We start from the raw sequence: 23,321 nt of genomic DNA, 5'->3' as shown, positions 1-23,321 counted from the left end.
ACTTCAACAATGCTAAGGGGAAGGAGAGGCTAAGTCTTACTGCTAGGCTCTGACTGACAGGTCTCAAAGCAACAATGAGGCAGCCACTAATTTGGCCAACGATAAATGAGAGTAGTAGTAGCTCTAGCCTTTATTAACCAGGCAGCACCAGATATCAAGAAACTCCAAGGGGTTCAAGGACTAAGAGAAAAGAGTCTAAAAGATAATGGTAGAAAACGTGTTTAATATAGATAGAAAAATAGAAAAAAAGACAAGTAAAAGAGCAGAACAAACAGACTCTGAATCTGGCAAAGATTCTGTTGGTAGCCATGGACAAACCAGAGGACTATAGAAGACGGTCTGAAACAAATGGCCTCTAGAAAACAATATGCTTACTCAGGCCTTGGCACAGGGTCAGTGGCATACCTGTGTATAAGAGATGTCTAAAACAAATGGCTTCCACAAAAAGAGTTAGGTGGGGCCCTAAGGACTGAGAACGGTTCAGAAATGAACCAAATGTACTTATTGTAAAAAGGAGGGCCACTGGGTCAAGAAATGACCCTAAACAAAAAGTCTATTCAAACCATGGCCTTAAAAGATGCTCAGAGAACCCTAAAAATAAAAGAGAAACTCACTAGCTTCCTTGTTGATAATAGAGCTTAACATTTGTCTTGCTAAAACCTAAAAGATAAAATCTCTTCAACAGTTTATAAATGACTCCCTGGTGACAACAGAAACCAAACAAGAATATCTAAAGGACCCAAGACCTCTTGGGTCTTGGGTTTTTCTTGGGTCCTTGGAGGCCTTGGAAAATTTGGACTATCGAGAAAAGCAGTACTCTGCCAACCATAGGTGACCTCCCTAGATCCAGGGGAGAAAATATTAAGAAAATATTTTTCTTATTATTAAGAACAGATCAAACGTGGCTCTCTGAGGCAAAAAAAAAAAAAAAAAAAAAAAAAAAAAAAAAAAAAAAAAAAAAAAAAAAATCTACACCAGCTTTGGGGTTGCCAGAAGTGACTAAACTCTTCTATCTCTTCATGGACAAGAGATCTGAGATAGCAAAAGGAATATTGACTCTGGGCCCTGCTGCCAGCCAGTGGCCTGTCAAAGAAATAAGACTCAGTTGCCAGAGGCTGCCCATCCCCCCTTCACATATCATCACAGTGACAGCCTCCTGATTACAGATGCTGACAAACTGTCACTGGGCCAAAGCCTGGCCATCATCCCTGAATGACTCATTACCAGCTTCTCCTTTTAAATCCCCACTCAGGATAACCTTTCAAGCCCCAACTGACCTGAGCCTAGCTACCTTGCTGCCTGACCCAGACTTCGACAGGCCATTGCACAACTGCTCAGACATTCTAGCCCACATCCATGGGACCAGATCAGATCTTCAGACAGTTTCATTCAGGTTGGACAGAGGTATGTTGAAGCAGCCACAGTCTCAAACACCAAGATCATATGGGCAGAGCCCAGAAAGCTGAACTGGTAGCTCTAATCAAGGCATTGGAGCTCAGAAAAGACAAGAGATACAGGTAGCCAGTGTGCCTTTGCTACCACTCATGTCCATGGGGCTATTGATAGGGAGAGATGCCTTCTAACAGAAGAAGAAAAAGACTATCAAAAATAAAGAAAAATTTCTCTCCCTACTAAGGGCTCTATGGGGGCCTAATAACTGGCCCATTCATTGCTCGGGACACCAGAGAGGAAAGGACCCAGTTTCAAAGGGTAACAATAGGGCAGATTAAGCAGCCTGTCATGCTGCCCTAGAAATCGGACCTCTTTTGCCCTTGACTTCCCTGGATCTGGGGAATCCTTCATTTTCTGATCCTAAGTATTCAAAAGATGACATAATCTGGGCTAGAAATCTGCCCATGTTCCAACATTATAACAGATGGTAGAGAACAGCAGATTATAAACCCATTGTGCCAGAAGAAATGGGACTGCACATACTTCAGAAGATTCACTGCTCTTCCCACATGGGCATCCAGTGAATACAGGATTTGCTAATATCAGGATCAGAAAGATAGCTAAGATTGTCAAGAACTGTAAAGCCTACCAGCTAACTACTATGGTGACTAACGAGAAGAACCCTAGTAATAGATTCAGAGCACAAATTCCAGAGTCTACTGAGAAACAGACTTCACAGAGATAAAACTAGAAAATTTAGATATAAGTATTTACTGATGCTTACAGATACCTTTTCAAGTTGGACTGAGACTTTCTCCACTAAACATAAAACTATATCCATGGTAACACAGAAGCTGTTAGAGGACATAATACCAATGTATGGACTTCCTCAGATTATAGGGTCAGACAATGCACCAGCTTTAATATCTCAGATATTCAGAGACTAGCCAATATTCTGTGGATTGACTGGAAACTTTATTGTGCATATAGACCAAGAATTCAGAACAAGTAGAGAAAATAAACAAAACCCTAAAAGAGACCTAACTAAATTGACCTAAGAGACTGGTAATGACTGAGTTAAGTCTCCTACCCTTTGCTCTCTATTGGGTATGAAACTCCCCTTACCACTTTTGAAATCATGTTCAAGATACCCACACCCATTTGTTCTTAACATACAAGCAGAGGTCATTGCTAAGTTTGAGGATTGCCAATGGCTAGATGATCACGAAGGTGTCTAATGGGCTCATAAATATGTTTGGCCTAAATTTCATAAAACGGGTCCCTCTCCAGCCAGGGATCATTAGAGCCTCATTAAAAAGGTCACACCCATCACCCTGGAGGGCCAAAGGATTGCAACATGGAATCATAGACCTGTTTGCAGTTGAAGATGACCCAAATCATTAGAAGAAATTCAACCTCAGGACTCCCCCCTGATGGGGCCCTGAGCCAAGTCTCAGAGGCACCACGAGGACTGGACAATGACAACCCTGATCCCCTCTAAACTATGATGGTGCAGTCCTTTCCAGTCACCAATACATCCAGGCCTGAGTTAACTGAGTCATAAAGGTATGGCCCTGTTACTGTTTTCATGAGATTAGATAAACATCAGGAAGTCCCATGATTGGGCCTTCTAGTTACCAGAGAAAGGGGTAATGAGAGGCCAAACCTACTTCATCTTGGGACAGACCTCCATATTAAACAACAACAACAAAAGCCTGAGAACTTGACCTACAGCAAAACCCAAGCTGCACCCAAGTACCAGGAAGGACACTACAGCTTGTCCTTGGCCCATAACCCAGAGTTACTCCCTAGCTACTTTCTAGCAACAGTTAATCAAAGATTAGTCTAATTGTAAAGCCAAGGAAAAAGCCAGGTTCAGAACTAAGTGTTTTAGTTAGGAGATATGACAGAGGTTCTGGTTAGTCAACAAAATGATGGACTGGGTATTAGGACTATCTTGTACCTCACTGGTACAAATTGGCATAATTATGTTCTAATTGTATTTTGAAAGAAAAGTTTTATTTTAACAGGAAGGGTGACAGGTAGGAGGAGCTAAGGTGGGAGGAGTACCTAGAGGAAGAGAATGAGTAAGGAGAGGAGGAGAAGAAGGAGAGAAGAAGCCAGGTGATGAGAGAGAAAGAGAGAGAAAGAGGGGGGATATGGAGGCAGATGTTCACGTGTCTCCACCAGTCAAAGATAGTTTTTATATCTAGGTTGGGTATTAGGTTACACTTCTGATTGAGCATTACCAAACTTATAAAGCCTTTGATTAACATTTTTAAAAAGTGTATAAAAACAAAAAGGAAAAGGGGGCATGGGATAGGGGTTTTCTGGGGGAGGGGAATGGGGAAAGGGGATGGCATCTGAAATGTGAATAAAATATCCAATAAAAAAATTTTTTAAATTAGTCTAATTGTTTCAGATATACTTTCAGACCGTTTGTGATTTTATATGGTCTTGCTTCAAGCCACCTGTTGGCTTATAGTCATTCTATTAGATACTTGCTAGACTGGACACCCCCTCCCTCACCCTCTCACTTGCTCCTATTTTCCCATAAAAACTTGTCCTGCTAAGGGTTTGAGGCTGTTCCACCTTCTCTTCCTGTCCTGCTGTATCAGGGTTGCCTTGGAGAAGAGCCCAAGCCTGAGCTTATAATAAAAAGACCCTAATGCTATTATTGGAAACTGCTCCTTAGTGGTCTTTGGGGGGTTCACGAACACATCCTGGCACAGCAGTTGCTGAGAATGATTTGAACTGTACAGACTAGGCCCAAGAGGTTTAAGTGGAGAAGAATTTCAGTATGTAGCATAGACACCGTTTTTGTGGTATTTTGGTGAAGAATGTAGTTGCTTTTTGCCATTGGCTGAAGAGTCTGCCTGATGGTAAGATGAAGAAATTTAGATTAATTGCTTTGAAAAAGGAAGTCTCAAAACAGCCTGGTATAAATTCTGGCATGTGGTTACTAAAGTTCATTCCTATGAAGAGTATTTTAATGAAAAGCAGCAAGCTGAGAAAGGAATAATACAAAATATATTGTTCAAGTATTAAAGGGGCACCAGGAAGTGAAATGGAGCTGAATCCTGTGTTCAAGTAGATAACAGATTAAGGGAGTGAGACTTTAGAGCAAGATCCTACCCAGCTAAATTTAGATCAAGGCGTGGTGGCACACACTTTTAATCCTAGGAGACAAGCATGCAGATCTCTGAGTTCAAGGTCAATCTACAGAGTAAGATCAGCCAAACTTAGGCAGTGAAGGGGTAGAAAACAGAAAGCTAGTGACAGTGTGATAGAACAAGGGGGGGGTGCATGTTCCAACTCCTCCAAACAGCAGAACTCTGCAGCTTCAGCCACATGGCTCTGACTTTAGAGTGAAAGACAGAAGAGACTACTGGGACAACTGATGCTGGGTAACTAGAGCTAAGAAATTAGTTGTGATTTATAAGAGACCAGCATCATTGAAGTGAAATCTTCTGAGAAGTGTTTTCTGAGAGCACAAAGAGGCTGTGTTCCAGAGACAGCCAAGGTTGTACCTCCTGCTGCAGCTGGACTTAGTAATATGTAAGAGTCACTCAATTGGTACTGGTTTTGAAGGCATGAAGTGGTCATGGAGAGTAACTGAGGTTTAGCACTGTGAGAGACCATGGAAGGCCAGTATTGAAGGTTCTGTCTCAATAGCAGTTGATGTCCCAGGACTGAAGGGCTCATGTAAAGAAGCTGAGGTTTGGCACCATGAAGAAAGCCTATGAGATGCCTAGTTGCAGCCGAAGACTCCAGTGTATTGGAGATGCAAGTGCCATGGGATAATCACCAAGAACAGCAGCAGCAGTGAAGTGAGGTCAACCAGAGCCTAGAGTGCTACAGAGGACAAAGCTGGAGAAGTGACCTGAGCCCTTTGGAGGAACCCAGATGATCATGTGTGGATCCCAGACATTGGAACAAGAAGCTGTGAAGTTAAAGTTCACTTGGAGACCCCAAGATGTTAAAGATGCCAGAGCCACGGGATACTAGCCAACGAAAGCTGCTAACAGGGAGTGGAACCAGCCCAGGAAAAGAAGTTTGTTTCAGTCAACAAAGATTAAAAAAGAGTTAGAGATCTGAAGATGGCTTTAATATCAGACATGGAGATGCAGAGTTTGGAGTTTGCCCAGCTGGTTTCCTGTCTTGATTTGGGGATTACAGTTAAGTGATTGGATGATTTCAGAAGAGACTTTGAACTTTGGACTTTTAACATTGTTGAGACCGCTTTAGACTATGGGTACTTTTGAAGTTGAATTAAATGTATTTTGCGTTATGCTATGGCTAGGTATGACCCCCATAGACTCATGTGTTTGAACAAGCCTATGGGGGCCAAGGAGTAGAATATAGTGGTTTGAATATGTTTGGCCCAGGGAGTGGCACTATTTGGAGGTATAGCCTTAGCCTAGGTGTGTTACTGTGGGCATGGGCTTTAAGACCCTCCTCCTCCTACCTGCCTAGAAGCTAGTCTTTTCCTGTTTGCCTTTGAAGAAGATGTAGAACTCTTAGCTTCTGCTGTACCATGCCTGCCTGGATATTGCCTTGCTCCTGCCTTGATGATTATGGATTGGATCTCTGAACATGTAAGCCAGCCACAATAAAATGCTGTCCTTATAAGACCTGCCTTGGTCATGGTGTCTGCTCACAGCAGTAAAACCCTAACTAAAACATGGGAGGAGAGAACCTCAGTTAAAAGAATGCCTTCATCAGAATGGACTGTAGACAAATCTGTGAGCATTGTCTTGAGTAATGATTGATGTAGAAGGGTCCAGCCCTCTATGATAGGTATAACCTCTGGGCAGGTAGTTAGTTCTAAGTGGTATAAGAAAGCAAGCTGAGCTCAGATGCAGGCCATGCCTGTCTGAAGAACAGGTAAGCTGCCTGTCTGCATGTGGAACGCTCTCATTCTCTCAGTTCCATTTCCAAAGACTGTCATACCTTCTTGCCCCATGGCCTGCCCCCACTACTGTCCTCTTGCCCTCAACTCACACAGACATTCCCTGCTAAAGTGAAGGGCACAAAAATCAGTAAATGATGCCTAGTGATATTCTGCTATTCTTGTAGATCAGAGCCTATCATAATAATTATCAGAGAGGCTTCATTCAGCAACTGATGGAAGCAGATGTAGAGACGACAGCTAAACTTTAGGTGAGATTAGGGAACCCACCAGGAAGATGGAGAAGGATAGTAGAGTCATTAGGGGTTAAAAAAGCCACAAGAACATGGCCCATAGAATCAACCAAGCAGGGCTCATAAGGGCTCACTGAGACTGAAGCAACAAATACAGACCCTATATAGGTCTGAGCTAGGTCCTCTGCATATATATATTATTGTTCTGTAGCTTTGTGTTCTTGTGGGACTCCTAAGAGTGGCAGTGGGGGTTGACTCTTATTCTTTAGCCTGTTCTTGGGACCGTTTTCCTCTTCCTGTGTTGCCTTGCCTCATACATCCTTGATATGAGTGTTTGCATATAGTCCTATTGTATATTGTTATGCTGTGTTCAATTGATATCCCTGAGAGACCTGCTCTTTCTGAAGAGAAACAGAGGAGGCATGGATCTAGGAGAAAGGGGAGGTGTTGATGGTCTGGTGTGGGGGGTGCTGGGAGGAGTGGAGGGTGGAGAAAATGCAGTCAGTATGTATGTAATGCATGAGGGAAGGAAGGAAGGAAGGAAGGAAGGAAGGAAGGAAGGAAGGAAGGAAGGAAGGAAGGAAGGAAGGAGAGAGAGAAAGACAGAGAGAGAGAGAGAGAGAGAGAGAGAGAGAGAGAGAGAGAGAGAGAGAGAGAACAAGACAGGAGGAGCAGGCCAGTATCATTCCTCCACAGCCTCTGTTTCAGTTCCTGCCTTAGGTTTCTGCCCTGACTTTTCTTCATGATAGACAGTAAGTTGTAAGAACAAAATAGACAGTTTCCTTCCCAAGCCACTCTCATGCTTTTGGTCATTGTGATATTGGTCATATCACAGCAACAGAGAAAGCAACATAGGACAGGGAGTGAGAAGATACCTGAAAAGTATGGGGGAAAAGACTCATGGAAAAGAAGCCAAGCTGAATACAGCTCCATGTGCATGGCTTACTGGTACTGGATGAGAAGCAAAAGATACTTCCAAAAAGTAAGCCAGGCAATACTGGTGAAAAAGAAGGAATGTTCTACTTCTACGATAATCCTGAATACCTCACAAGTCTTTAACACCAAAGGTTTTGATGAGAAAGTTGACTCCTCCAGTAGACAAGGCAGCAGTGGAAAAGAATCCCATATGCCACGCTAAGGGCAGAAGTCAGCCACTCTCATGATAAAGAATTCATTGTTTAAAACTGAGCTACCTCAGGGCCTGAGAAAATGGAACAACCATAAGTCAGGGAGCTTAGATTTCATCGACACAGCCCTGGGATGACAGATTGCCCTGGGAAGCAGTTGTAGAGAGAAGGTGTGGTATGACCAGACACTGGCAATCAGAGCAGTGAACGTGAGAGGAGGCCCAGCTCAGGCTGTAAAGTTCACAAAGAAAGGAAAAACCAACCGTCAGCTGCTGCAAACAGATCTCATCAACTGGGAATGACACTGGGGTTTGATAGCTCTGGGCCTAGCTCAGCAGGTGAATACATCTCTGGAGCCACCACCTATCAGTCATGCCCTGCTATAGAGGTCAAGAACTGTGAAGCTCCAGTGGTTCACTTGATACCCTAACCTGCATTCCTCTAGCAGAGTAACTAATACTCAGATCTTGAATGTACAAACGCAGGCCCTCTGTACAAATTTGCAATGCTATGGTTGCTTCTCATATGTAATTGGGAGATACTACCTAACTATAAAATGAGCCACCACAGAGGATACAAGCTGAGTACTTATTGTGGGTCAGGTAAAAACCTGTCAGGCACACAGATTGCAAAGGTAAATGTGGACAGCAAAGCCCTTGTGATGGGAATAAGGACAACTACTAACATGAAAGCAGAAATTGCAGACAGCAGACTCTTGTCCAATTAAAGCTCAAAGCAGCATAAATCATAGAAAAGACAAGAGTGTGCCCGTGCAAGAGCTTCCCCCACCTAATGCATACAACCAGTAGCATCCAATTAAGAGGAGCCTAAAAATGGTGTTCTGACAGTTAAATGCTATTTTTCCATGTGCTTCTCATTTTCTAAGGCCTCATTCTTAATTATTTCCCATTAAAAATCACTATTTTGAAGTAAAAATTCTGTATTTTCACTACATATTGTGTAATTTAGATACTGCATAACTATTTCTTTAGGCTCATAAAATATGTGACTTCAAAGATATTTATGATAGATAAAACAAAAATACCTACATAGCTTTTCCATTAAGTTTATATCATGCAAAATTCAGAAACTTTTGTAGGCTAATTACCTGTTCTGGTCTCACTAGCTGCTTTTGGGGTTCCTCTTCTTTGGCTAGATGCACATTTATAGATGCATATATCAGACCTGCAGGCATGGTTGTTAACTTTCCCATCTGAAAAAGACATATCAAAAATACCACTGTAAGTGAAACAATTCTGTTTCCAATTCCTGATAAGTATTGTGGGGATCTTGGGAAACATATTAAATATTTAGCTATTTCAAGTTTATACATTTACATAAAGCCCTTGTGTTGCCCCAACTACTGTAGAGTGCAAAGACCTCATGGTCTTCTTCAAAGACTGATTTTAAATGAATATATATGAACTCTTACCTTTATTACAGTCTCATAAATGTGGGAACATCACTTGCTTTGTGTGTGCAAAGCCCTGGAGTCTATTTCCATTCCACATGAACTTAATGCAGTCAGTAGCACATGCTTGTAATAGTAGCACTCAGAAGTTAGAGAAGAAAAATCCAGAGCTCAAGGTGATCCTTGGTTATAGAACAAGTTCGAGGCCAGCATGGGCAATGTAAAACACACACTCACCCCCCCACCCCCACCCCCCCCACACACACAACTGAGAGGGCAGTGAGATGGTTCAGTAGCTAAAAGCATGTTCAAGTCTGATGACCTGAATTCAATTCCTGCTACTAAAGCCAAATGCAGCAACACACACCTGAAATTCAGCCTGTGGAGAAATGGAAGGTGGAGACAGGAACATTTGCTAGAAGCTCTTAGGCCAGTTAACTCAGATTATGCCATGCTTCAGAAACAAGAGAAACCCTGGAGGAAAATGGCGAAGGAGCATACCAACTCCCACCAGTTGTCATCCTCTGACCTCCACAATTATACCATGACATATGCATGCCACAGCACACAAATGCCTGCACTAACACACACATATCACATAAGCACACATACAATTGAAAAGAAAAGGGCAAGTGACATGGCTCAGTTAATAAGCATGCCTGCCACCAATCCCCAGGACCCAGACAGTAAAAGAAAAGAACCACTTCCTACAGGTTGTCCTCTGACTTTCACATGAACACAGTGACACATGTAAACTCTGACATATGCAAAAGAAAGAAATAAAATGTAACTTAAAAACATGGAAGATTTTGGGCTACCTTGTTAATATTATACTTTCCAGAATGTTGTACTTTCTTGCAAATTTCATATAACTATAAAAGTGAGCAAAGCCTACAAAACTAGAAAGAGAACAAGAAAGGTAAAAACAGACACCAGGGAAGGCCAAGGGTGGGCAAAGGAACATATGTGACTTAGGAAAAGAAACTGGATACAGGGAAAGATTGGAAGTCAGGGCAGAGGGGTGGAAGAAATGAAAGGAGCAGAAAATCTACTAAAACACATGCTGTTTGAAAATATCATGCTATCTAATACCCTGTATGTGTACTTAAAAACTTAAAAGAAACATTGGGTCTAGAAAGATGGCTCATAAGTCAATAGTACCTACTTCTCTTACAGAGATCTGAGTTCAGTTGCCAATTCCCACAGCACACAGCTCACAACTTCCTGTAATTCAGCTCCATGAGATCCAGTGATCTGGCCTCCTTGAAGACCCACACTGAAGCCCAAACCCCACTCCACCCCACACAATTTAGATTTCACTTAATTAAAATTTTAAATGAAGAATCAAAATATCACTTACTTCAGGGAGGCTGTAAAACTAGTTTTTACTTCAAAGCACAGCAGCAAATAATAAATAATTTAACATATTAATTATAATTTTGAAAGTAAAAAGAATATTAGTTAATATGAATGAAAGTTAACAAGTGAAATTCATTGATTTCTTTCTTTTTAGCATATGTTTTGTAAATAACAAAATATTTTTTAGTCAAAAAATTAATGGCTGATTGGGAAATGGCACAGAGAATAAATCAGTTTACATACAAATATGAAGACTTCTATAACACATATAAAGTAACTTTAAGAACCTGAGAGCCAGCTTATACTAATCCCAGCACTCATGATATAAAGTCTAGACTCCTTGAGACAAGCTATCTAAATAGATTAGCCAAAATAGTAAGCTCTGGACCTCGGAGTTCAGTAAGAGATCCTACCTCAGTGAAGTAAAATGGAAAGTGACCAAGGAAGATACTTGATATCAACCACTGGCCTATACACACATAATGCTTAATGCCACAACTTCTAAGTAGCTAACAGTTATATTCCCAACAAGGCAGGAAGACAAGTTCTAGGTCAGGTCTGGCTATATAACAAGAACCTTCAGATTCATGCCTCTTGCTAATTCTGCTGTTGTTCTTAGATGTACAATGTACGTCATGATCAACAAGATCATTAAAAAGTACATCACAAAGATACAACTTTATTAAAGTTGATGCCATAAAGCATGCTTACCTAGGAACCTATTGAATTTTGTTACTAAAGCCCTAAGATGATTTCTTGAAGTAGGTCAAGTCTTATACTATATAAAAACTATTTTTAAATACCTACTTAGATGCACATTTTTTCCTAAGATAGTAATCCATAGATATACAGAAAAAGTTTTACAGCACTATAATACATGAATACTTTTCTACAACCCAACATTCTTATAGTAGTTGCATTAATTCATGCAATGCAATATCATCTGTACTTTAAAATAAATTCACATGAATGGATAATTATGACCTAATACAAAAAAAAATAGATCATCATACTTCATTCTTTTTTTACCACAAGTTAAAACAGTGAAATAGCTGTTATTCTATAAAAAGGAGTGGCTGGTGGCACAGCACACTGAAACATTAGAACAAGGGTTGGCAAACTCCAACACTGGGCCAGTTCTGGACTAAGCTTAGTTAAAAATGACTTGTAAAGCATACTGTAAGGTTTGTAAAAGGAAGGGTAAAGAAGCATATGTGACTAGAGACCTTACATTTTCCACAAAGCCAAAAGTATTATCTGACCCTTAACAGAAATACTACTATAACAACAAACATTGTAATTCCTAATTTAAAAAAGACTAGATGTTAAGTACCAGAGGAATTTAAGTATACTATAAAATTGTATAAGGGAAGGATGCCATTAATCAAATAGCATTAAAATTAAGAAGACGTACTCTGGCTTTCACAAGAGTGAAAAGAACTTGAGTTAAAACTATTTGTATCTGCAAAAATAACAATTTGTCGGGGGCAAATTATAAATGATTTTTTAAAAGCTAATGAGAATTTAAACCAGTTTTTCCCAAAAGATAACCAGCCTTAGGAAGAGCATTCTGTAACATAAAGATTATAAATAGCAAAGATAAACAGCACTTAACTCTCTCATTCTGGTACAACTTATCCCTTGCCAGAATTTTTATAATGAAAATAATTGATTCTTGTTATTTGTGATTGTTCTGTTTTATAAAGTAGCTAGAAACCATTGCTTCTAGGGAAAATTCAGGGTTAGCTTCCCATGATTCACCGGTTTTATTTTCATCAATATATATAACCTTGTTTCACATTCATTTCTAACTCAAGGCAGTTTATTAATATATTTTATTGACTCATTAACACTGCCCTCATGGCCAACAGCACTGTAACTCGATCTTCGATAAAGCTACTAAACATATGTGGAGGAAGAAGCAGAAAAAGAGGAAGGATGAGGAAGAGGCAAACATTATCAAGTAGATATTGTAATGAAAATGTACTGGAGTTAAAAGGCGTGATCTTCAATCTCAGTCTCAGTTTAATAATAGGAGAGACAGTGTGTAATACAACAGTTTATTCCAATGAGCATTATAATATAGGTATATACAAGTGACAGGAATCACCAACCTAGACCAGGCCCTTATCATCTACTTGGTAAACTAGCCCACAGAGAGCAGACTTTAGAGTCAAATTTAAATATAAATTAAGGCTCTACACTTTATTCATAATGTGGCTCTGAGAAAGTGAACCCCTGTGTCAATGTCCATATGTCTAATGTCACCTATCACAAAGGAACTAACACAGAGAAAAGGTTCAGTATACATTATCTGTTGCCATAATCACCACCATCATCACCATTGCTGTCATCGTTAGTCTCCTAGCCCATGGCCATGACTCTATAGTCTCATCTAATTCCAGCCAAGTGTAATTGCCTCTGTCAAGTCAAGATAATTTTATTGTCAATCAGATCACTATCCTGCTTCCTCTTTCTTAACACACTGTTTAAAACCATTTTTTACCTTTCATGTTCTCTGTAATCTGTTTCCAATCTACACAGGTAATCTCCTTTCTCCCTAGCTCTTAACCTGAGCTTTTTATTTCCTGTGTCACTGCTATGACCATTTACTCTCCAAGTAGACTAATAATTCCTTACAGAGTGATGACAGCTTTAGCTAGATAGCTATGAAAATTTAAGTAGAAAAGATGTGGGCACAAGTAGGAAATCTGTGAGTTAATTGTTTATCATCTACTTTTGAATGCTTCTCAGCCTTTTGGCTAAAATCAAGTGTATCTTTCACTTCTGAAGAATTTTGTTCATGAAATCCACCGTGACATTTTAAAATGTCAGATCTAATAACAGCAGCAAATGCTGTGGGCAGGTTAGAATACTTTCAGTGTTAGAAAAAACTGAAGCTGGCCTGCATTATAATCCATCCTCACAGAATTACAAGCGCAATATTTAGCCTTTTGATCAATACAATTCAGAAAAGTGATTGTGCCTTCCCCTCCTTGTGCAAAGAAAGAGAAATCATATTTTAGACACCTGAGGTAACATGCCTCACTAACTGCTGGTACCTTAGAATATAGTTATGCAACAAGTACCTCATGCAAACAGCCAGCTGGACCTTCAAATTGAGATTTGTAAAATTCAATTGTGCTTGCAATATTGCAGGTATAAAATGCTTTTAAATATTTGGCTCAGAAACTTACTGAGTCTATTTCCAGTACCTAATGAGCTGTGACAAGTTGAGATTAGTCATCAAAATACAGGACAGCCATTAGCAGCTTAATAGAATTTTGTACTTTACAGTGCCCTGGGGCTGGTTCACTTGTGAAGGTCTAAAAGGCAAAGGTAAAAATGGTATCATTGAAGGAACATACTGCTGTGAAATAGAAAAATTGTCTTCTAGCCTCAGCTCAGCTACTAATTTGCCATGAGACCTTTTGTGTCTCAGATTCCCCACTTTTGAAAGGAGGTTGCACTACAAAACATCCAGAGTTTCTTCTAATTATGACAATACATGATGGTAAATGACAGTGATAATTTTCAAGTATATAATTTTGCAGCAAATAAGCTATAGCCATCCTTTTCCTAAAAAATTAGAAGTCACCAGAATGTAATTACATTTAGTGATGTTGTACTAATCATATCATAAATTTTACTCAAACATTGTGAACATGGAAGCTACAGGGTAATTTTAATAATTTAGGAATAAAGGTTACTATTAAAAGAGGTGGCCTGGGAGTAGGGGTGGGGGGGGACACAAAACAAAAAGACTCAGAGAGGGGAGAATACACAGGAACAGCGGGCAAAGAAGGGGAAATGGAAAAATGGGAATCAACTATAATACACTTTATTTTTAAAAGGCACTGTAATGCTTAGTACTTGTATGCTAATTTAAAAATTAAATTTAGGGCTGAAGAGATGAACCCATCTCTTAGGGGTTAAGAGCATTGGCTGCTCTTCCAGAGGTCCTGAGTTCAGTTTCCAGCACTGACATGGCAGTTCACAACTACCTGTAATTCCACTTCCATGTTTTTTATTGGCCTCTGTGAGCACCAGACACATAAGTAGTGTGCATACATACACACAAGCACAATACCCATATATAAAAAAATAAAGAACACTAATATTAAATATACACACCAATTAAGAACTATTCCCCCAACTTAATTAGAAAACTTCATTCTGAAGTCCTATTTTCTTTTAAAATTACACATATTTACTTTGTGTGTGTTATGGGAATGGGTGCATAACATGCAGATATGTGAAGGTCACAGGATAACTTGTGGAACACAGACAGTTCTCTCCTACCATGTAAGCTCTGGGTTTGAACTTATACCTGCAGGTATGAAAGGCAAGTGCTTGAACCCAGTGAGCCACATTGCTGGACCTTCTATTTTCTGTTTTCATAAGGACAGTAGAGTTTGTATGGCAAGAAAAGAAGCAATGTAAGTATTACTAAACTTGATGAACAGAAATACTCATCATGATTTGATCAGCAACTTAAAAGTTTTGAAGCATTCAGACCTAGAAGTAGTAATAGCTACTACTCGCAGCATAAACTATCTTAGTTCCAGAACTGTGCCTAAGCAAGTATGAGAAAAATTGTTATTCATATCTTATATGTAAAAGAAAATCTCTAGAGCAGATACTTAGGGCCATGGTCACATGTGCTATTTATATTATAATCAGTTAAAATTACTTGACTGAGCAGATCTTGGGTGGCAGTTCTGCCCCCAACCTCCAAGAACCCAGAGGAAGCGGGGATCCCAGGCGCTCTAACTCCGGCAATATCTTAGGTAAGTAGACAGCAGGGCCCACCCTAAACAGGGAGTAACCTGGACCCACTGAAGACCCAGGAAGTCACTCCCGGCCCGGAACACTAGTTCCTTCTGGTCTGAGCCAGAGCACTGAGCAGATCTTGGGTGGCAGCTCTGCCCCCAACCTCCAAGAACCCAGAGGTAGTGGGGATCTCAGGCGCTCTAACTTGGACAGTGTCTTAGAAACTAGTTCTCAGATCTGAGGCCTGGACCAGACCTCTGCCAGGTCTGCTGTTGTGTGGACCCCGGATTCCACATGAGACATACTGGAAGGTCCACTCAATCCAGAGCCACAGAGGAACAACTGAACTCAGAGCATCAGACAACATATCCGGAGATATTCTAGAGGAGACACTGCACCCAGAACAGCAGACACCTAGCAGGACTACTACCTTGGAGGCACCATATCCTGAGGCATCCTAGAGGTACCACTATAATCAGTGCAGCTGGAAAAGATCACAGAGACATCTGGACCCCTAGGAGATCAGACACAAGCTAGATAACTGGAAAGGCAGGCTTCAGTCAGAGACACCAAGTACAGGCAGCACTAGAGTTAACCAGATGGCAAAAGGCAAGAGCAAGAATGTAAGCAACAGAAACCAAAGTTACATGGCATCATCAGAACCCAGTTGCCCCATCATAGCAAGCCCTGAACACCCCCATCACACCAGAAAAGCAGGATTCAGAATTAAAATCACTTCTCATGATGATGATAGAGGACTTTAAGAAAGACATAAATAACACACTCAAAGAACTTAAGGAGAACACTGGTAGACAGATAGAAACCCTTAAAGGGGAAACACACAAATCCCTTAAGGAATTGCAAGAAAACACAACCAAACAGGAGAAGGAATTAAACAAAACCATGCAGGATCTAAAAATGGAAGTAGAAACAATAAAGAAATCTCACAGGGAGACTACCCTGGAGATAGAAAACCTAAAAAAAAAAAAAGATCAGGAGGCATAGACACAAAATTCACCAACAGAATACAAGAGATAGAAGAGAGAATCTCATGTGCAGAAGATACCATGGAAAACATTGACACAACTGTCAAAAAATGCAAAATACAAAAAGCTAATAACCCAAAGTATACAAGAAATCCAAGACACAATGAGAAGGCCAAACCTAAGGATAATAGGTATAGATGAGGGGGAAGACTCCCAACTTAAAGGACCAGTAAATATCCTCAACAAAATTATAGAGGAAAACTTCCCTAACCTAAAGAAAGAGATGTCTATAAATATACAAGAAGCCTACAGAACTCCAAATAGTTTAAACCAGAAAAGAAATACTTCCCGCCATATAATAGTCAAAACATCAAATGTACAAAACAAAGAAAAAATACTAAAAGCAGTAAGGGAAAAAGGCAAAGTAACATATAAAGGCAGACCTATAAGAATTACACCAGACTTCTCACCAGAGACCATAAAAGCCAGAAGATCCTGGACCGATATCATACAGACCCTAAGAGAACATAAATGCCAGCCCAGACTACTATACCCAGCGAAACTCTCAATCATTATTGATGGAGAAACCAAAATATTCCATGACAAATCCAAATTCACACAGTATCTCAACACAAATCCAGCACTTCAAAGAATAATTGGTGGAAAAATCCAACACAAGGAGGGAAACTACAACCTAGAAAAAACAAGAAAGTAATCTTCCAAAAGCCTTAAAAGAAGGTAGCTACACAAACATATCTCCACTGCCAATAACAAAAATAACAGGAAACAACATTCATTTCTCCTTAATATCTCTTAATATCAATGGACTCAATTCTCCAATAAAAAAGACATAGACTATCAGACTGGATATGTAAGCAGGACCCAACATTTTGCTGCATTCAGGAAACACACCTTTGTGAAAAAGACAGGCACTACTTCAGAGTAAAAGGTTGGAACACAATCTTCCAAGCAAATGGTCCCAAGAAACAAGCTGGAGTAGCAATTCTAATATCAAATAAAATCATTTTTCAACCAGAAGTAATCAAAAAAAGATAAAGAAGGACACTTCATATTCATCAAAGTAAAAACGTACCAAGAGGAACTCAAAATTCTCAACATCTATGCCCCAAAATGCAAGGGCACCCACATACATAAAAAAACTATACTAAAGCTTAAAACATACATTGCACCCTACACAATAATAGTGGGAGACCCCACTCTCAGCTATGGACAGATCATGGAAACAGAAACTAAATCGAGACACAATGAAACTAACAGAAGTTATGAACCAATTGAACTTAACTGACATCTATAGAACATTCCATCCTAAAACAAAAGAATATACCTTCTTCTCAGCACCTCATGGTACCTTCTCCAAAATAGACCATATAATTGGTCACAAAACAGGCCTCAACAGATACAAAAAGATGGAAATAATCCCTAGTACCTTATCAGACCACCATGAACTAAGATTCTTCTTTAACATGGAAAAAACAACAGAAAGCCCACATATACTTGGAAACTGAACAATGCTCTACTCAATGATAACTTGGTCAAGGAAGAAATAAAGAGAGAAATAAAAGACTTCTTAGATTTAAATGAAAATGAGGACACATCATATCAAAACTTGTGGGACTCACTGAAAGCAGGACTAAGAGGAAAAATCATAGCTCTAAGTGCTCACAAAAAGAAATTGGAAAGAGCATACATTAACAACTTGACAGCAAACCTGAAAGCATTCGAACAAAAAGAAGCTAGTATACCCAAGAGGAGTAGACTGCAGGAAATAATCAAACTCAGGGCTGAAATCAACCAAGTTGAAACAAAAAGAACTATACAAAATATCAACAAAACCAGGAGCTGGTTCTTTGAGAAAATCAACAAGATAGACAAACCCTTAGCCAGACTAACCAAAGGGCGCAGAGACAGCATTCAAATTAATAAAATCAGAATTGAAAAGGGAGACATAACAACAGAAACAGTGGAAATTAAAAAAATTATCAGATCCTACTACAAAGGCCTATACTCAATAAAATTGGAAAATCTGGATGAAATGGACAATTTTCTAGATAGATACCAGGTACCAAAGTTAAACGAGGAGCAGGTAAATCATCTAAACAGTCGCATAACCCCTAAAGAAATAGAAGCAGTCATTAAAAACCTCCCCACCAAAAAAAAGTCCAGGACCAGATGGTTTTAGTGCAGAATTCTATCAGACCTTCCAGGAAGAGCTAATACCAATTCTCTTCAAACTATTCCACAGAATAGAAACATAAGGAAAAATACCCAATTTGTTCTATGAAGCTACAATTACACTCATACCTAAGCCTCACAAAGACCCAACAAAGAAGGAGAACTACAGACCAATCTCTCTTATGAATATCGATGCAAAAATACTCAATAAAATTCTCGCAAACCGAATCCAACAACACATCAAAGCACTCATCCATCATGATCAAGTAGGCTTTATCCCAGGAATGCAGGGATGGTTCAATATTGGGAAATCCATCAATGTAATCCACTACATAAATAAACTCCATGAAAAAAACCACATGATCATCTCACTAGATGCTGAGAAAGCATTTGACAAAATACAACATCCCTTCATGTTAAAAGTCTTGGAAAGATCAGGAATTCAAGGTCCATACCTAAACATAGTAAAAGCAATATACAGCAAGCCAGTAGCCAACATCAAACTAAATGGAGAGAAAATTGAAGCAATCCCACTAAGATCAGGGACCAGACAAGGCTGCCCACCCTCACCCTACCTATTCAATATAGTACTGGAAGTCCTAGCTAGAGCAATTAGACAACAAAAGGAAGTCAAAGGGATATAAATGGGAAAGGACGAAGTCAAAATTTCACTATTAGCGGATGATATGATAATATACTTAAGCGACCCTAAAACTTCCACCAGAGAACTCCTAAACCTGATAAACAACTTCAGTAAAGTGGCTGGATATAAAATCAACTTAAACAAATCAGTAGCCTTCCTATACTCAAAAGATAAACAGGTTGAGAACGGAATTATGGAAATGACACCCTTCACAATAGCCACAAATAATATAAAATATCTTGGAGTGAATCTAAGCAAGTGAAAGATCTGTATGACAAGAACTTCAAGTCTCTGAAGAAAGAAATCGAAGAAGATCTCAGAAGATGGAAAGATCTCCCATGCTCCTGGATTGGCAGGATTAATATAGTAAAAATGGCCATCTTGCCAAAAGCAATCTATAGATTCAATGCAATCCCCATCAAAATTCCAAATCAATTCTTCATAGAGATAGAAAGAGCAATTTGCAAATTTATTTGGAACAACAAAAAACCCAGGATAGCGAGAACTATTCTCAACAACAAAAGAACTTCTGGGGGAATCACCATCCCTGACCTCAAACTATACTACAGGGCAATAGTAATAAAATCTGCATGGTATTGGTACAGAGACAGACATGAAGATCAGTGGAATAGAACTGAGGATCCAGAAATGAGCCCACATACCTATGGTCACTTGATCTTTGACAAAGGAGCTAAAACCATTCAGTGGAAAACGGACAGCATTTTCAGCAAATGGTGTTGGTTCAACTGGAGGACAACATGTAAAAGGATGCAAATCGATCCATTCATATCTCCTTGTACAAAGCTCAAATCCAAGTGGATAAAAGACCTTCACTTAAAACCAGATACACTGAAACTAATAGAAGAGAAGGTGGGAAAGACCCTTGAATACCTAGGCACAGGGGAAAAGTTCCTGAACAAAACACCAATGGCTTATGCTCTAAGATCAAGAATTGACAAATGGGACCTCATCAAATTGCAAAGCTTCTGTAAGGCAAAGGACATTGTCAATAAGACAAATCGGCAACCAACAGATTGGGAAAAGATCCTAACCAATCCTACATCCGATAGAGGGCTAATATCCAAGATATACAAAGAACTCAAGAAATTATACTCCAGGCAACCATATAACCCTATTAAAAAATGAGGTACAGAGCTAAAAAAAGATTTCTCAACAGAGGAAACTCAAATGGCTGAGAAACACCTTAAGAAATGCTCCACATCCTTAGTCATCAGGGAAATGCAAATCAAAACAATCCTGAGATACCACCTCACACCAATCAGAATGGATAAGATAAAAAACTCAGGTGATAGTAGATGCTGGCGAGGATGTGAAGAAAGAGGAACACTCCTGCATTGTTGGTGGGGTTGCAAGCTGGTACAACCACTCTGGAAGTCAGTCTGGCGGTTCCTCAGAAAGCTGGACATAGCACAACCTGAGGACCCAGCTATAGCACTCCACTCCTGGGCATATACCCAGAAGATGCTCCAACATGTAATAAAGACATATGCTTCACTATGTTTATAGCAGCCTTATTTATAATAGCCAGAAGCTGGAAAGAACCAAGATGTCCCTCAACAGAGGAATGGATACAAAAAATGTGGTACATCTACACAATGGAGTATTACTCAGCTATTAAAAATAATGAATTCAAGAAATTTTTAGGTAAATGGATGGATCTAGAAATTATCATCTTGCGTGAGTTAACCCAATCCCAAAAGAACACACAGGGTATTTACTCACTGTTAAGCGGATGTTAGCCCCAAAGCTAGGATTAGCGAAGACTCAACCCACAGACCACATGAAGCTCATGAAGAAGGAAGACCAAGAGGGGATGCCTCAGTTCTACTTAGAACGAGAAACAAAAATGCTCAAGGGAGCACATATGGAAACAAAACATGGAACAGAAACTGAAGGAGGGGCCATCAGGAGACCACTCCACCTCGGTATTCATCCCATGTACAGCCACCTAAGCTAAACACTGTTGTGGATGGCTGGAAGTGCATAATCTGAGGAACATGATATAGCTGTCTCTTTAGAGGTCAGCCAAAGACTAACACATTCAGAGGACGATGTTAACAGTTAACCACTGATATGGTCAGGGGTTTCCCAATAGAGAACTTAGAGAGAGGACTGAAGGAGCAGAAAGGGTTTTCGACCCCAGGAGGAAAGCAACAATACCAAAAACCAGAGCCCCCCAGGGTCTAAACCACCAGACAGGGAACACATAGGGAGGGACCCAAGACTCCAGCGGTATATGTAGGGGAGGATGGCCTTGTCGGGAATAGGTGGAAGAGGAGTTTCTTGGTCCCATAAAAAAATAAACACAGAGTGGGGGAAAATGTGAGTTTGGGGAGGGGATAGTGGGGGGGTAGGTGTGGTCACTGCCTCACAGAAACATGAAGAGGGGGATGGGATGGGAGGTTTCTGGGTGGTGGGAGGAAATGGGGTTAGGGGATAAAATCTGAAATGTAAATATTACAACCAATTTTAAAAAGGGGGGGAAGAAAAGTTATTAGAACCAACATCTTTAAAAAAATGTCAGCCCCCGGGGGGGGGAATTTTTTTTTCTTGATACTAAAACTTGTTCTGAGAATTGTATATTGCAGAATACACAGCCTTGGTGTATCTACTCATCAAGCATACTGAGCAGACCTGCCCAAACCTCCGATGTCCTGGAATTCCATCTGGATTCAGTGAAGACACAGCATCAGAGGCTTATCAACTTACTCTTCCCCCCACCCCTCTTCTAATATCTCAACGCCCTTAATCAGCTTGAAGAAGTTAAAGAAGAGTCAGCGCCCCTATTCCCTGGGCTTGGGGACTAATGTGGTTAATAATGGTCTGTCTTTCTAGGGAAAAGCAGTGGTTTTGTTGGAACAGGGGGGATTAGTTAGGACTTATTGCACAGCCATAACCTATTGGTAGAAATCTGTATTATTATTATCAAGATGAAGTTATAATTTCTTAAATGGTACAAAATTTACTTTGATTTCAAATTTAAAAAAAAATTACTTTAAAAACCAACTCCTCTATCCCACTAAGCATCATTTTAAGATCATAGTAGATTAAAATATGTCTCTGGTGCTATTCTACTGGGTACCATAGCTTTAGATAGTTTCTGTTATTGAAAACAATTTATTAAACAGTGCAGCTTTAGAGCTGCAACATTGAATAACTTGTGATTCTCTCAAAAAGAGATTAAACTATTCTCATATCAATTTTAACTCTATATCCATCCATCCATTCAGAACATGTTTGTGCATATATATGTATACATAATACATACATTATGTATGTATGCATATGTAATGTACACACACACATCTGCGCACACACACATTGAAAGAGCCAATAGAGCTAGTCATGGTCACTGTAAAAAAATACAATGGTGCTATTCTTCTGAAAAGGATAAAGGCAAATATTAAAGATGAGATATTTTATCCTTACATGGAAGGAGCTTTCCTGAAAGATGATATATATTTCAGAAAATGGTGATCCAACAAAAGCATATATTTTATTTACATTTTCCCAGCCTTAAACAAAACTTGGATGCTGCTCTGGTCTATAAACATAAAAACAAACTGTCTCCTCGTCCCTCAGTGGCCATCTCTGAGGAAACATACCATCCATTATTTTCTCAGCTTTGTGTCTCCTTCAGGATTCTTCTGACTGAACTCTGCATCACTGCCCCACAAAATATCATTTTGAGCACAGATCACTCTTTGTTTTTATTTCAACTTGACAAAGGGAGAGGAGAGTAGTACAGGTGCCACAGTGTATACATTGTGGCCAAGGCACAAGTCTGCAGTCTGTTCTCTTTTTCCACCTCCGTGGGTTCTGGGATGAAATTCAGGTCAGTACACTTGCTCTACAAGATATCTTACCAGATAACTCAGTCAACAGACCCCAGAACTGCTAGATACAGGCTCATAGTGAAGCTTTCCGTAGCCCTTTAATTAGATTTAGTTTTGTATGCTACTTTGAACCTAATCATTTTCATCTTACATTGAAGCAAATAAATCTTAGATGCTTTATTGACAATTTATCCCTGGGTTTGTATCAAGGACATGTTTCAGTATAAATTAATGAAAGAAATCATTAATTTATTTTATAGAAATATAAGAACCAAAATCTAAAATATAAAGCAATTATGTCATTTTTATCCAGATTTTTGACATTTAACAATAAGTGTCATTTTCTATGGTAAATTATTCACTACTACCTAGCATGTTCTAAAGTATTTTTTCAGAGATATATTAATACCAATTTTGTGTTTCTAGCCTAACACT

The 23,321-nt window shown here is 39.6% G+C and overlaps 1 protein-coding gene across 4 annotated transcripts in view; it reads right to left on the bottom strand.

Annotated features, from left to right (window-relative positions):
* The window catches only part of Apool (apolipoprotein O like), a 75,289-nt gene that overhangs the window by 38,697 nt on the left and 13,271 nt on the right, over positions 1–23,321 (bottom strand). For all 4 annotated transcript variants that reach the window (XM_034484751.2, XM_034484750.2, XM_076918921.1 and 1 more), the window contains one exon: positions 8,773–8,877. In XM_034484751.2, coding sequence (XP_034340642.1) covers positions 8,773–8,877 — 105 coding nt within the window. The remainder of the gene's footprint in view (positions 1–8,772; positions 8,878–23,321) is intronic.

This window comes from Arvicanthis niloticus, chromosome X, assembly GCF_011762505.2.
Source record: "Arvicanthis niloticus isolate mArvNil1 chromosome X, mArvNil1.pat.X, whole genome shotgun sequence".
Taxonomy (NCBI): domain Eukaryota; kingdom Metazoa; phylum Chordata; class Mammalia; order Rodentia; family Muridae; genus Arvicanthis; species Arvicanthis niloticus.
Note: the sequence above shows the minus strand (reverse complement) of the source record. Positions and strands in the feature narration are given on the sequence as shown.